Raw genomic sequence first — 13,690 nt, forward strand, 5'->3', positions numbered from 1 at the left:
ATGAAATATCACGAGGACGACAATAAAGAAGTTCAAGAGACTGCTCTGAAGAGAGAGCTTGATGTGTTCGATCTCACAATCATCGGTGTCGGAGGGATCGTGGGAGCTGGGATCTTCGTCCTCTCCGGGCAAGCAGCAGCCATGTACGCGGGCCCTGCGGTGGTTCTTTCCTTTGCGATCGCAGGAGGGTGTTGTACAATCTACGCTCTGTGCTTTGCCGAGCTCTCCACCATGGTCACAGACACTGGGAGTGCGTACACGTACGCTCGTCTCGCCTTCGGGAATTTTGTCGGGTGGATCGTGGGATGGTCGCTGGTGGCAGAGTACTTGTTCTGTGTCTCTGCTGTCTCGGTGGGATGGAGCGGTTATGCGAGCGAGATCTTTCAGCAGCTGGGAGTTCCTCTGAGCTCCCGATGGAGTACTCCACCCTTAGCCTTCGACGAGAACCACAACATCTACTTCACTGGTGCTGTGCTCAACGGCCCTGCTGTCTTCCTCGTCGTCTTCGCCTCCATCATCGTTGGGCTCGGCGTCAGGATGTCAGCCATCGTTGCCAAGGTCAGCGTGCTGATCAAGCTGGGGGTGATCGCGACGTTCCTTGCCTGCGGCATGTTCTTCATCCACGGAGAGAACTACAGCCCCTTCGTTCCCGAGAACAAGGAGGGCGACTTCAAGGACTTCGGGCACTTCGGGTGGTCAGGAGTCTTGAGAGGGTCGAGCATTGTATTCTTTTCCTACGTCGGTTTCGACGCCATTACTACAGCAGCATCAGAAGCCAAAGATCCGAGCAACGACCTTCCCAACAGCATCTTCTTGAGCCTGGGGATCTCGACTGCGCTCTACATGCTGGTCCGCTTGCCCTATTCCTCATGCTTCCTGCCCTCTGCCTCCTCCTGCTTCTTTTCTCCTGCCTGCTTCTTGCCTTGAGCGAGCTATTGACTCCTCTCTACAGGTCGCCTTCGTCATGTGTGGCCTCGTCTCCTACACAGCCCTGGGAGTTGCCGACCCCATTCTCGTCGCCGTCAAGGCTGCAGGCCCGGGGCTGTCCTGGCTTGTCCCCCTCATCGCCGTCGCCGTTGTAGTCGGGCTGCCTGGGGTTGTGGTGGTGTCGCTCTATGCTGTGACCCGCGTGCTCTACGTCATGGCGCTTGACGGAATGCTCCCTCGGCAGTTCCAGGAGGTCAACGAGACCTTCAGCTCCCCGATGTTCAGCACGGGCTTTGCTGGAGTGCTTGCTGCCATCATCGCTGCCTTGTTCCCCATCTCGGCCATCGCTGAGTTTGTTTCCATTGGCACCCTGCTGGCCTTTGCTGTCATCTGCTATGCTGTCGTCTCCTTGAGGGAGAAACGCCCCGACATGCCGCGCAACTATCGCGTAATCCTCCTCCCCTCTCCTTCCCCCTTCTTCGTGCGTCCGCCTGACCTTTGTCGTCAGGTACCTTTCTCACCCTACCTGCCTTATGCAGGCATGGTCATCGCTGTTTCTCAGGTTTGACCTCCTGCCACCCTCCATCGCTCCTTCTGCACGTTCCTCTTGCACGTTTGCTCCTCTTCTCTCTCATTTTCCCTTGAACTTCCTGTCGTGACTTGCGCAAAAGATCCTCTTCCTCCCCTGGATGGCGTGGGTGCGGATGTTGTTCTGGATCTTGATGGGCCTCGTCATCTGGTACTTCTATGGAAACCGTGTGGAGGAGAAGCCATACTCCTACGATCGGGTAGAGTAAGATATCAGAGCGAGTGCAAACAAAATCTTGGGGCTGAAACAAGGGAGAGGTGAGTAGGAAGGCGAGAGGCAAAGGGATACAGAGCATGAGCAGCGAAGCGTGAGCAGCGCATGCCTTGATACCTAGTCTCTTCCTCCGCTTGCTCCATCCCCTTCAGCTCCCTTACCAATGCTGGACCCCTCGAATGAAGAGCTGCTTCAGCTTGCTCATCAGCTTCCAGTCCTCACTAGTCATCTCCTCCGCGAAGTGATCTTTCATTGCCTGTATCCCGTCCCGGGTGATCTTGCTGTAAAGTTTCACCTTGTGATCGAACTGCCGCCCATAGAGGATGTGTGACTGCTGGTCGTTGCTGGGCTCGATCTTCACTGCGACGCTCATCCCGACCTTCGCCACCTTCACCTCCTTGTGGTTGTTCTGGATGGACGTCACTTTGCCGATCTCTAGAAAGTTGAGCTCAGGAATGCAGAGAGGCGTTCCAACCTGCCAGATGACAGTTGAGTCTGAGCCGCGAGGAGGGGGGGGGGGGGGGGAAGGGGGGAAGGGTCAGGTGAGGGCGAGGAAGAAGAGGGAGAGAGCTAAATGTGAGCTTGATCAGTGGGAGGCATGAGGGAGAGGCAAGAATCAGTGAGGCAGGAGAAGAGGTAGCAGGGCAGGGGGAGAAGGAGGTACAAGAGGAGGGAACATGAGACGGGGAGCAGGGGAGCTAGAATGGAGTACCTTGAGCGAACCCTCCTTCACCTCACAACCGAGAATGATCGGATTTCTCTTGTTGAACACGTTCTTTGGGATGATACTGAGGATCACAGGGAAGACGGCGACGCCATTGGAGTACAGCTGGACAGGTTGTCATGCACGGAGCGGGTGCGGGGTGACTTGACCTGCTCCCTCTTTGCCGCCTTCTTCTCCTCCATGAAACTCTTGAACTGATCGAAGAGATGGTAGATGATGTTCGCTGTAAAGATCTTGATTCCAGCCTTCTTTGCAAGCGCCTCTGCCTCAGGCACAATCTGCTCGCTGTCAGCTCCGTTGCTTCCGCTTCCTCCTGCTCACCTTCACATCGAAGGCCAAGATCATGGCCAGGTCTGGCGCTCGTTCGAGCATTGCACTGCATGAGATTGAGAGGAAGCAAACGCATAGATGTCGATCACAAGTGACAAGAACAAGAGGACGCGACAAGACATAGCAGTCGCATCAAACACCCACCACGATGTTCAACTCTCCCACATCATCTCAACAAGGGACAAGATCTTTCCAACCTGGCTCGGATGACATCTTTCTTGTGCACGGGCCCGATGTTGATGGAGGCAACAGGAATGCTCGAGTTGTGCAGGAAGTCCAAAAGTGCCTCCAGAGCTCCCAAGGTCGATGCCTTGGAAAATGTCAGTCTGATAACTCCTTCCTCCTCCTCCTCCTCCCTCCATCTGCTTGCCAACCACCTCCCTTCACCTTACTCTTTACCCCCCCCCACCCCCCCCCATTCTTCTCCCAACTCCTTTCTCTTCACTCCCTCCTCTTCACTCTCCCCTCCTCTGCCCTTCCTCGCATGTTACCTGGACATGAACACCTTTCCCGGACTTGTCCACGTCTTTCTTCAGCTCCTCAAGGTCTTCCATCACCGAGCTGGGAAATGTCAATCGCCGCCAACAGTACCCTCCTCCCACCTCTTGAGCTCCTCTATATCATCTTCCTTCTCCAGTCTGAGCAGCGACGTTCCTGAGAGCGAATCAAGACTAAGACGTCTCCTCGCCCTTGTCACCTGCTACTGCTCCTTCCAGACCGCTCGCTGCAATCTTCACGCCCATGGCGGCCTGCAGACTTGATGTCACGGGCGGGAGAGCGACGGCCATGCTTGCCTCTATGCTCTTGTGGTGGACATACTCGTTCTTCACGCGCAGTTCTTTCATAGGGTGAGGAGTGAGGAGAGTCCTGATGGTCGTGACGATTGGGCCCTGCATGCCGCAAACCACAATCGTGTCGCCCTCGTGCAGCTCTCCATGGACTGCCGAAACGACCGGCGTCAGCATCTGACACTCGAGGAGGGGAAGGAACCAAGGATAATATCGAGCGTGGTCCCGAAGCCTTCCGTCACTTTGACCTTTGGTGAAACTTCAGTGGGGAGGAAGAGGAGGAGAGGAGGAGAAGCAGAAGTGAGAGGAAGCGAAGGGAGTTGCCAGGACGAGCAGCGGAAGGCGATGAGCAGACCTCAAGAACCGTCGCCTCAAGAGCTTCGCTGAGCATCAATCTGAAGGGAACGTTCAGCGAAGAAGGGACGGTGAGTGGGAATATCGACCTGTCGACCAACATCTTCTGGGTCAACTGGATGCCGAGGAGGAGGAGATCAGGGACGCCTTCACCGGTGATCGCCGATGTTGGAACCACCGAGACCACCTGCGACAAGCAGAAGTGAATATGCACGCGCAACCAAATCAATCTGTTTGTGACTAGGAGAAATTGATGGCAATCGCCAGTTCTTACTTTTCTTGGGTTCTTGTTCTCGTAGTAGAGATCAGCATTCAATCCCTGGCTAGCTATCTCTCCCTTCATTGGGTGTTACCATCCACTGAGTATCCGTACTTCAATCACCTTAATCCCTTGCCACCTGCTTTCAAACTCTCTGACTGTATGGCTCTTCTGCTTGGCTAGCGTATCCTGTCGATGAAGCGATATTACAATGAAAGGTTGGCTCCAGCAGGACAAGCAGCACCTGTATCGGAGAATCTTTGTTCGGCTGCCAATCATAGCATCTGATCTCGAGTTACAACGTCTTTGAGTGTTCAAGAACATGGAATGACCGATCGATCTTGTTCAAGGCGACAAGAAAAGGGCACCTCCTCCTCTTCAACAGCTGCAGAAATTCAGCACGGAAATCTCCGACACGCCTTCCCAGTCACCTGCAGAGATTCGATCGTCTGGGGCTCCAGCCCGTGCATGATGTCGACAACGAGGACGCAGATGTCGCAGATCGAAGTTCCTCGTGACCGGAGGTTGCTGAACGATTCGTGTCCGGGGGTATCGATCACCAGCAGCCCGGGAATCTTGTAGTCGACCTTAACAGAATGGGACACCTGATCCGTGAGCTTGCGCAGGTTTGTCATGGGGAAGAACGTCGCGCCAATCTGCTGTGTGATCCCTCCCGCCTCTCCCTCTTGCACGTTGGTCTTCCTTACTTTGTCCAACAACTTTGTCTTTCCGGTGTCCACATGTCCCAGTACACAGAGGATGGGCGACCTCAATCTGGCAAGATTCGTCAGAGAGCTGAGAGAGGCGAACAAGATCATCGAGAACAGTCCTTTCACCTGTCTTTGCTTCTCGCTTGCTTCGCGTCTTCCTTCCTTTGCAAACGATCCTGCTTCGCTGCTTCGATTCTTGCCAGCAGTGCCTCGTCGACCTGCGCACTTTCCTCCTCGTCGCTCTCCTCCTCCTCGCCTTCTTGCTTCCTCCTCCGCTTCTCTTCCTCTTGTTTCCTGGCTGCCAGCAATTCCTCTGGTATCTTGTACTTGTCGTCTGTATTGAGATACTGGATGTCCTGTGTCAATTCCTCCAGGTCGACCGCCTCTTCCGCCTCCTGCGTGTTCGCTCCTGCCACGTCCTGATCGTCACTGTCGTCTGATGAAACATAGCTCGATGTCCCCAGCTCCGACGAGCTCTCCCCTTTTGCTGCTCCTCCCCGCAACCGCAGTCGCGCCGAAGATGAAAGCTGTGAAAAGTCGTTCAAGAAACGCTGCGAGGTCGACCCTGAGGAGACGATTCGAGGAAGATGGATGCCAACCTTGTGCTGCGAACTCTCAAGAAGCGTTGTGCATCCAACAAGCAGCAAGATTGCAACGGAAACGTAAAACTTGCTGTGCGCGTCCACGGCGAATTCCCGAAACATATTAATCGAACTATGTGGAGGAAAACTCTGGGAACTCGGAGACCGGCTGAACCATCAGACGCTGCGAGCAAGATCAGGTTGCAAGAATGAACACCATCGATGAAAGAGCTTCAATCCACTCTCTCTTCAACTTCTATCAAGAATGTGTGGGAGCACCAACTCAAACGGGTTAGAGATAGCGGTCGTGAATCAATGACTTTCGGCTTTCGTCACCCCAAGACTAAGAGCATTTTGTCTTCCAGAGCATCAAAAAGCCGTCCCTCATGTACTGTCTCCTTTCTACCATATCTTTCATGCATCGAAAGTACATGATCACTTGGCCCCCGTATCGCCCTCAGCAATCATTCCATCCCTCTCTGGAGTTCTTCACTTTCATGCTCATCCCCTTTCTCTAGCACTGTTCAAAGGACATCTTTCATCCTAATCCTTATTCTCCTCCTCCTCCTCCTCCTCCTCCTCCTCTCGTAACGGCGATCGCATTTCATCGATCCTCATAGCGACCGCCCCCGCAAGTACCCCCACCCCCTCTGACCAGTTTCAGCCAACAAAATCTTTCCTACCCCACTTTGAGTTAATCCACCTACCACTACCACCAACGACATTACTATTGAGCACCCGTCCTAGACTACCCATAGATACAATATACCCCACCACTTTGTATCCACCCCAGCTTTCTCCCCACCCCGTCTCCTGTAGGGAATTCTGGTGAAATGCAAGGGTGCTTCGAGCTATTGCCTGCTACTCCCCCCACCCACCCCCACCCCACCCTCCTGATGAGGTAGGCTAAGCGTTTCACGCCAGGCCCAGAGGTCCAGATGTCCAGATCCCGTGGTACTAACTTTACTCAATAAATTTGAAATCATCTGGACCAATGGCATAAAAGAGAATTATATTTCCAAAGGTCGAGATGGTGAACCGTTGTGGTCGAGTTTGTCAGCAGGGTGATTGCACCCTCATACCCATGCTTCCCGCCCTTCCCTTCCTGCCTTGCTGTGTACCCCGTGCGGACTCCAGTGATGAAGCTCGAGTTTGCCATTAGCTCGAGCTAATGGCAAACTTGAGTACCTTGAGTACCTTGAATCCCTGTCGCATGATGACGAAAGTATTCTGGAGACATGGACACGTTGTGAGATGCTTCTGTTGATGTGCAATGTGACGGGCAATGACGAGAAAGCGCCTGAACTGGGGGGAATGGGTGGAGACCCTATTGGACAAGGAAGTCATTCTTCGCCTTTAACGTGCAGGCCGTGTGTGATGCCAATCGAAAGGGTGCAGCCCTAGCAAGAGATGGCAGAAACATTGGAAATGGAATGTATATAGTTGGAGATGCAGCATACAAAGGAATTCCTGGAATAATCACTCCTTTTGATGGATCAAAGCTCCCAATTTGGCAAGACAGTTATAATTTTCATCAATCTCAAATCCGGACTAACATTGAGTGCGCATTCGGAATGTTGAGGAACAGATGGGGAGTGTTCTGGCGTGGATTACGCACAGACTCACTGGAAATTGCAAGCACTAGTGTGAGTGTATGTTTGCAATTGCACAATTTTATATTAGACATGGATGGAACAGATGCCGATCCTCTTGAGGAAATTATTGTAGAATAGGAGTACTGCTCCCCCGTGCCATGCCAGGACAGATTGTCAGAACAGCATCGACCTATCTTGAATGAAAACGGTGGTCCAGCTGATTTTTGGTCGAGTTCTCCCATCAACGCCATGGTTACTGACGAGTTTGACAGTGTCAGTATCAGGAACAGTCTAGTTGAAACACTGCAAAACATGCAGATACCAAGACCATCCTGGAATCAAAGGCCGCCGCCAGATTCTTCGATGTAAAAGGTCATTACTGGATCATTCAGAGAAATAAATTTTTTATGTCATACCTTGCATAGACGCAGCAGCTAATGCATTACGTCTCGCTCTGATTTCTTGAAGAGAAATTTTGATTTGCGATATTTCATCCTTGAGGGTCTCAGCAATCACATGGTCAACATTAGAGCCATATGACTGCAACTGATTGGTGATATTTAACAGGTCGTTACGTCGAAGACTCTCCTGCTTGCCCAACTCTGTTATCTGTCTCTCTGTCTCCGTTTGTTTCAGACGATTCACCACTTGCTGAGATGTTGTGTCGTCATCGTCGTGTTTCACAGAGATGTTCTTTTGAAGAACGTTTTCCTTCTTGGAGGAAGATTTGCCGAACTGAAAGTCTTCCCTTGAAGGCTTTGAACGATACCTCTTGCGAACCAAATGACCTTTGTCATTACCGGACATATCCTTCATGAGTGGCTGATCAAGTGGATATCCACAATCATCCTTAGGTGATTCAGGAGAGGTACCAATGGCAGCAGATTGACTGCAATGCTCTGGCAAGCCCTTACCATCATCATTGATAGCAAAACTTCAACCAACATGACGAGCACAAACGATGGTGACATACATGTGCAGAGCAGAAACGATGGTGAGATACATGTGCAATCATGGAACCGGCAGGGTCGATTGGTTGGCAACATTGCGCACAGACAGTGAACCCTCTGCCTGACATGAAGTTCTGCGCGGCCGTACCGATACCGGCCAAAGCCAGGTAGGGGAAGGGCCGGACATCAAATGTACCTAGTCCAAGCTCCGCACTATGCCGTAATACATATCTAGGTATTTAGACGATGGCTAACCTTGCCTATACCACCCAACCTAAACGACGGGCTCGGGCGGGAAACGACCGTGACTGGATCGTGATAATTTCATATTTAAAAATATGTATATTTGAAATTTATTTGAAACAGGTTCTGGGGATCTGGACCTCTGGGCCTGGCGTGAAACGGGGTCAGCAGAAGTCAGGATAGGTGGGTAGTTGTAAACCAGGGGGGTAGGGTTATATTCCTAGAAGGAAGGGTTCTTTTTGAGAATGTAGGGTGGGGTACTGTACCGCTGAATCTGACTGTTAAATGGGTGGGTACTGACATGGAGTTTTTTGGGTAGGGGTGATCAATGGGAGCGTGAGGAAGGGCAGAGCGCGGGAAATGTCGGATTCTGCGAAAATCAGGTGAAGAGAAGAGAGGAAATGGAAGGGGGAAGGGATAGAAGTGAAGGAGAAGATAGGGGCAGAAGGAATGGCGGACGGGAAGGTAGGACGGCAAGGTAGGACGGGGGAGAGGAGGAGAGAGGACAGGTTCAAGTCAAGCTGACAAGAACGAAGAAGTTGGACAGCAACAGATTTCAGCAGATGATAGCTTCACGAGAATAGTCGAAGGGCGAGAGAAACAGATTTTTGAGCAAAGCACATGGGATCTGGGAATGGAGATTGATCAAGCTTATGGAATCAGAACGGAATAGCCGTGGGGTTGTGAAGCAGGACAAGATGAGAAGCAGATTATGAAGGGCTATGATGCCTAAGTTGATGATCTCATGGAGATTTGCTTCATGCCACCACGACATTGTGTGACTTCCTACTTTGACAGCCCAAAATTTCTGAATTTTGCTACTCCGACATTTCGTGGGATCTGTTCCAGACTCCATTTTCCCCTTGTCGGGGAAAGGAAATCCGACAAAAAAGCTATGGAAGAGGAATGTGGTAGAGAAGAGGTTGAAATGACACCCGACTGTAACTCGTGTGTTTCTGCCGTCGGAAACCATGAACAGTCTCGTCAACACAAGTCAGATGTAGCGATGGAGGACAGTACTCTGAACAACAGTGTTTCTGTATCCTTGAGGTTTGAGAATATGGTTGTCAGTCCTCCAACACAGATCAAAGACAAACGCAAGAGACGACGTCCTGGAGCGCGGGACCTCGACCTTTTCACTCTGACTGACAAGTCAAAGAAGGCTCGTGGATCACCTTCCTTACGTGAAAGAAGAGAATGTGAAACATCTACAGAAGATTCGAAAAGCATGGATCCTGCTAACATGATGGAATCTCCATGTGTCAACAACCCAGTATCGAATTCGAGGGTTAAGCTCAAATTTGGAATCGAGGACCTTGTGCTTCATGAGAATTGTAGCATGGACTTTAGTGACGAGAGCCCGGAGAAAAAATTGATTTGCATCAAATTCAAGAGCGAAGAACAGATCCATTTCTTTTATGTGTATGGTTTTGCAGTGACTCCGGATTTGTATGCTCAAGATTCATATTTTGTTACTGATGGCAAAAGAGTTTTTGCAATTTTTCTACATCCCAACAAAAGAATTACAGACAAGAATCTTGTAGTTTTTGCAGACGACTCTTGGGCAATTCTGAAGGTAACAGACTTCTTGATAGAACCTATGCAACCTCCATTGCCATCTCCAGCCAAGCTCAGAACCAGACAAACCAGACAAAGTCAGGATCTCTGTTCACTACTTCGCGGATGCGTGGTACTTCCACGTTTTCAATCTTTCGTTTTCTCGTGTTGCCAGGGAGAACAAGCAACTATTTTGTACAGATTCAAAGATCAATGGAAGAAGGTGATCATTGACAAAAAGGAAAAGAGGAGTTCTTACTTCGTCGTTCTGGAAGATGGAAGCAAAACTAAAGTCAGAATGCTAGAATCAAAATACTTGAATGCGTCGGATCTTGGCACGAAGTTGAAAAGCAAACATGGAGTGGATGATGACATGGGACGATGGTTCGCAGTGTTCAACTTGTCATCAGTACTGCAAAATCCCTCCTTTTTTGATTTCGATGTTCGAGGAGAGTCTCAGTCTCTTGTAAAACTTGAAGAACCTGATGATTCAGATGTTTCTGGTGCAGCATTCGCATCAGAATCTGACGTGGAATTTCAATCACCTCCTAGATCTGCTCAAGGAAAAAGGAGAGTAAGTCGAAAACATCATGGACGTGATAACAAAATTTCAAAACTCCAGGAAGAGATCACTCCAACTCCCGATGAAGGCTTATACGAGATTGTTGAGTTTTTTGAAGAAACCGATGCTGCGGAAGTATCAGAATCTAGAACGGACCTGATGGAATTCGACGAATCTCCGATAGAAAATCGCAAACCAGATTTTGCATCAGTGCCGTACATGTCGGACATTCCACCTGAAAGGCCTCAATCTCCTTGTCAACACGACGCAAACGTGTTAACAGAATCACAAGAGATCGGACCGGCAGTCAATGATCAAGAATCATTGAAAATCAATCATGAAGTCGAGCATTCAATCAAAGAGGATCATCAAAGTCCATTGGAAGACGATAATCAAAACGTTCTGGAAGATGATCGTGTTGGAATATTGGACGATGAAACTGACACAATACCGGGAGGGGATTATCCAAGTGTATCACAGAATGATGATGCAATGGTGTTAGAAAGGACAGGAGCTGTACCGGAGAAGTATGGAGAAGCTTCATCTGAAAACAAGACACAAGCTGTATGTGAGAACAACAATGGAAATGTTCTGAAGAACCAAGAAGAAACTGTTAATCTTTTGAGGAACCAAGACGAAACTGTATTCGTCAATGACAAAACTCAAGAAGTCGAAAGTGAGAAAACGCAGCAAACTGCATTGGAGGAGACAGCTGACAATGTATCAGAGCAGTTGCAACAAGGGGTATCGGGCAAACCAGAGACTGTAACAGACATGACACAAAATATTTCATTGGAGAACACGCAGGAACCCATATCGCTGAGTGCGCAGGAAACTGTATTGAAGAACGAAATGCAGACTGTATTGGCGAAAACACAAGAGACTGCATCGGATAGAACAGAAGAGAAGCAAGAATCTGGATTGGAGAAGATACAAGAATGTGTATCGCAGAACATCGAGGATAACGTGCAAATCGAAGACAACAACCAGCACGATGAAAAAGTTGAAATGTTCTGTAAACCAGAATGTGTCTCGGAGAACAACGAAGAAAAGGAAATGAGGAACAATGATGAGATTGTATTTGAGATGCCACTCGAGACAATGATAGATGAGAACGAAGAAACGGTTCATCGAAACAACGATGTGATGGAGAACAAAAATGATTGTGATTTCAAGGAAAAGGAAGAACATTCGTGCGACGATAAGTCTATGGAAATACTAGAGGATGAAGCACCCGAAAACACACATGCGATGGCGTGCGATGCAAACCTGGATGAAGAGCCCGCACACAAGAAGATGTCTGTAAGGGACGAATTGTTGATTTATCCTGTGGACCAGCGATTTCTCAACGAAGTGGAAAAACAGTTCGACTTAACGAGAATGGTTGGTTCGGGAACTTTTGGGGAGGTTTATGAGGCGTACGATAGGGTGAATCATCGCAAAGTTGCAATCAAACGATTGTTTCCCTATCAGACTCTTGATGCCCACAAGAAGGAGGCTGGGTTCATATCAAGCCTGAATGGCAAACCCAACATTGTACAGCTTCAATACAGCCCGCCGTTAGCGCCTGATGGAATCATCCTCGTCGAAGAGCAGCAGGCTTTGCTATTCGAATTCTTCGAGCATGACAATCCTTCGGATTACGTCAAGGACTTAACGATCAAAGAGATCAGCCATTACATGAAGAATCTGTTTGTAGCCCTACGATCCGTCCATTCCCTCGGGATCATACATCGAGATGTGAAGCTCAACAACTTTCTCTACGACAGGAAGAACAAGAAGTACTTGCTGGTAGACTTCGGGCTGGCAGAGAAGAAAATCCCCAAGGGCACTATGGGTGCTTCAAGGCCAAAAGAACAGGTTCAGCCCTCTGGCCGCAGGGCGACGTCAGAAACGGCGAGTAAGAGCGGCCATCCGACGAAGAGCAACGGCTACATCCTGAGCTCTGACGTCTCGACCGCGAGCTCTCGCACCTCTCGGCCTCAGAAGGAGAAGGAGAGGATAGAGATGGCGCAGCAGATGGCCAAGAGGCGCATGATGAGCGGCAGGAAGACCAAGGACGCGCAGACGGTGAGCAGCTCCAGAGTCAAGCTCGAACTCCCCGCCAACCGCGGAGGGACTCGAGGGTACAGAGCTCCTGAGGTCGTGATGGGCAGTCAGCACCAGACGACGGCAGTCGACGTGTGGAGCGCTGGAGTGATTCTGCTGAACCTGCTGTGCCGCAAGACCCACTTCCAGTGGTTTCGGCATGACAATGACAACCTGGCGACCATGGAGATCTACGGGTAAGCGCTGCCTTGACAGTCTGTTGTTGGGTAGCCTGACTGTGTTGTAGTCTTCGGCTGTATATTAAGACCATGGACGCTGTGTGGAGGCAGAATTATGGGTATACGGGTCAGTACAGGGACAAGATGAGGGACGTGATCAAAGATTTCAACCTCGACGTTGAGGTGATCCCGCTGTAGTTGTTGATGCTTGTTGAGTTGTTGATGTGCCTGATGATGATAGAGATGACGACGAGATTGCAATAGTTAGTGGAGGAGGAGGAGGAGGAGGAGGAGGAGGAGGAGGTAGCTAACATCGTCTTCTAGTTCGGAGAGTTCGAACAGTATTTTAACTACGCTCGCGGCTTGAAGCAGACTTGGCGAACCTTATGCAGTGCCTTGAGCACAGAAGAAGGATGCAAGGACTGGCTGGAGGTGGAGGAGAAGCATCCCATGTGGGACTTTCTCAACCGCTGCCTCGACATCGACCCCCGTACGAGGATCACAGCACAAGACGCGCTGAAGCATCCCTTCCTTACTGGTGCTATGAAGTAAACCATGAAGTATGTCTGTAGCTTCTCCTCCTGCTCCTCTGCCATCCCAATTCCTCCTCCCTATTCTCACTCTGCTCTTCACGCTAAAACTCCTGTGACTATACAACTATTTCTTCTACCCGCTTACCCACCTCCTCTAACCCTTCCCTCCTGGTCCTCTTTCCTTGTCCTCCCTCCTTTTCCTCTCTCCTCCTCTCTTCTCCTCCTCCTCCTCACTACTCTCCTACACCATTCCTTTCAGCAGCATGGCGGCATTCAAACGCTCATCGACGCCACCGATTTTCAACAGCCGATCACACAGCAACGAGATGCGTCAGGCCAGCCCCTCCAATCCTGTTCCTCCCGATTCCCTGCCCGATTCCTGGCCCCCATTTGCCTCAGCATTTGCGTCCCTCCTCCTCCTCCCTCCACCGCTTAGGCTATGTCCTTCGACTGCACCTCATCAGATTAAGGTGCTCACGCCACACTGCCAAGTTGAGATCGTCTGCAT

General features: G+C 50.3%; 4 protein-coding genes across 4 annotated transcripts; 2 read left to right on the forward strand and 2 right to left on the reverse strand.

The window, feature by feature from the left end:
- Positions 1–1,760, forward strand: GUITHDRAFT_88618 (hypothetical protein; the record flags this gene model as incomplete). Its single annotated transcript, XM_005827735.1, has 4 exons — positions 1–849; positions 953–1,375; positions 1,436–1,489; positions 1,599–1,760. The coding sequence occupies 4 exons, from the start codon at positions 1–3 to the stop codon at positions 1,722–1,724; spliced, it is 1,452 nt and encodes a 483-aa protein (XP_005827792.1). The 3' UTR covers positions 1,725–1,760.
- A 126-nt stretch (positions 1,761–1,886) lies between these two features.
- GUITHDRAFT_75289 (hypothetical protein) lies at positions 1,887–5,002 on the reverse strand (the record flags this gene model as incomplete). The annotated part of the gene is made up of 16 exons (XM_005827736.1): positions 1,887–2,204; positions 2,442–2,558; positions 2,603–2,731; positions 2,775–2,829; positions 2,981–3,093; positions 3,275–3,344; positions 3,386–3,437; positions 3,481–3,723; positions 3,774–3,819; positions 3,927–3,966; positions 4,015–4,112; positions 4,200–4,262; positions 4,308–4,373; positions 4,429–4,468; positions 4,517–4,569; positions 4,616–5,002. The coding sequence occupies 16 exons, from the start codon at positions 5,000–5,002 to the stop codon at positions 1,887–1,889; spliced, it is 1,890 nt and encodes a 629-aa protein (XP_005827793.1).
- A 2,473-nt stretch (positions 5,003–7,475) lies between these two features.
- Positions 7,476–7,877, reverse strand: GUITHDRAFT_113082 (hypothetical protein; the record flags this gene model as incomplete). The annotated part of the gene is made up of 1 exon (XM_005827737.1): positions 7,476–7,877. One exon carries the CDS (start codon positions 7,875–7,877, stop codon positions 7,476–7,478), a length of 402 nt encoding a protein of 133 aa, XP_005827794.1.
- Positions 7,878–11,678: 3,801 nt separating this feature from the next.
- On the forward strand, positions 11,679–12,671 carry GUITHDRAFT_75261 (hypothetical protein; the record flags this gene model as incomplete). The annotated part of the gene is made up of 2 exons (XM_005827738.1): positions 11,679–12,219; positions 12,499–12,671. The coding sequence occupies 2 exons, from the start codon at positions 11,679–11,681 to the stop codon at positions 12,669–12,671; spliced, it is 714 nt and encodes a 237-aa protein (XP_005827795.1).
- Between the last annotated feature and the right edge of the window lie 1,019 nt (positions 12,672–13,690).

The sequence above is a fragment of the Guillardia theta genome (assembly GCF_000315625.1).
Source record: "Guillardia theta CCMP2712 unplaced genomic scaffold GUITHscaffold_64, whole genome shotgun sequence".
NCBI classification, from domain to species: domain Eukaryota; class Cryptophyceae; order Pyrenomonadales; family Geminigeraceae; genus Guillardia; species Guillardia theta.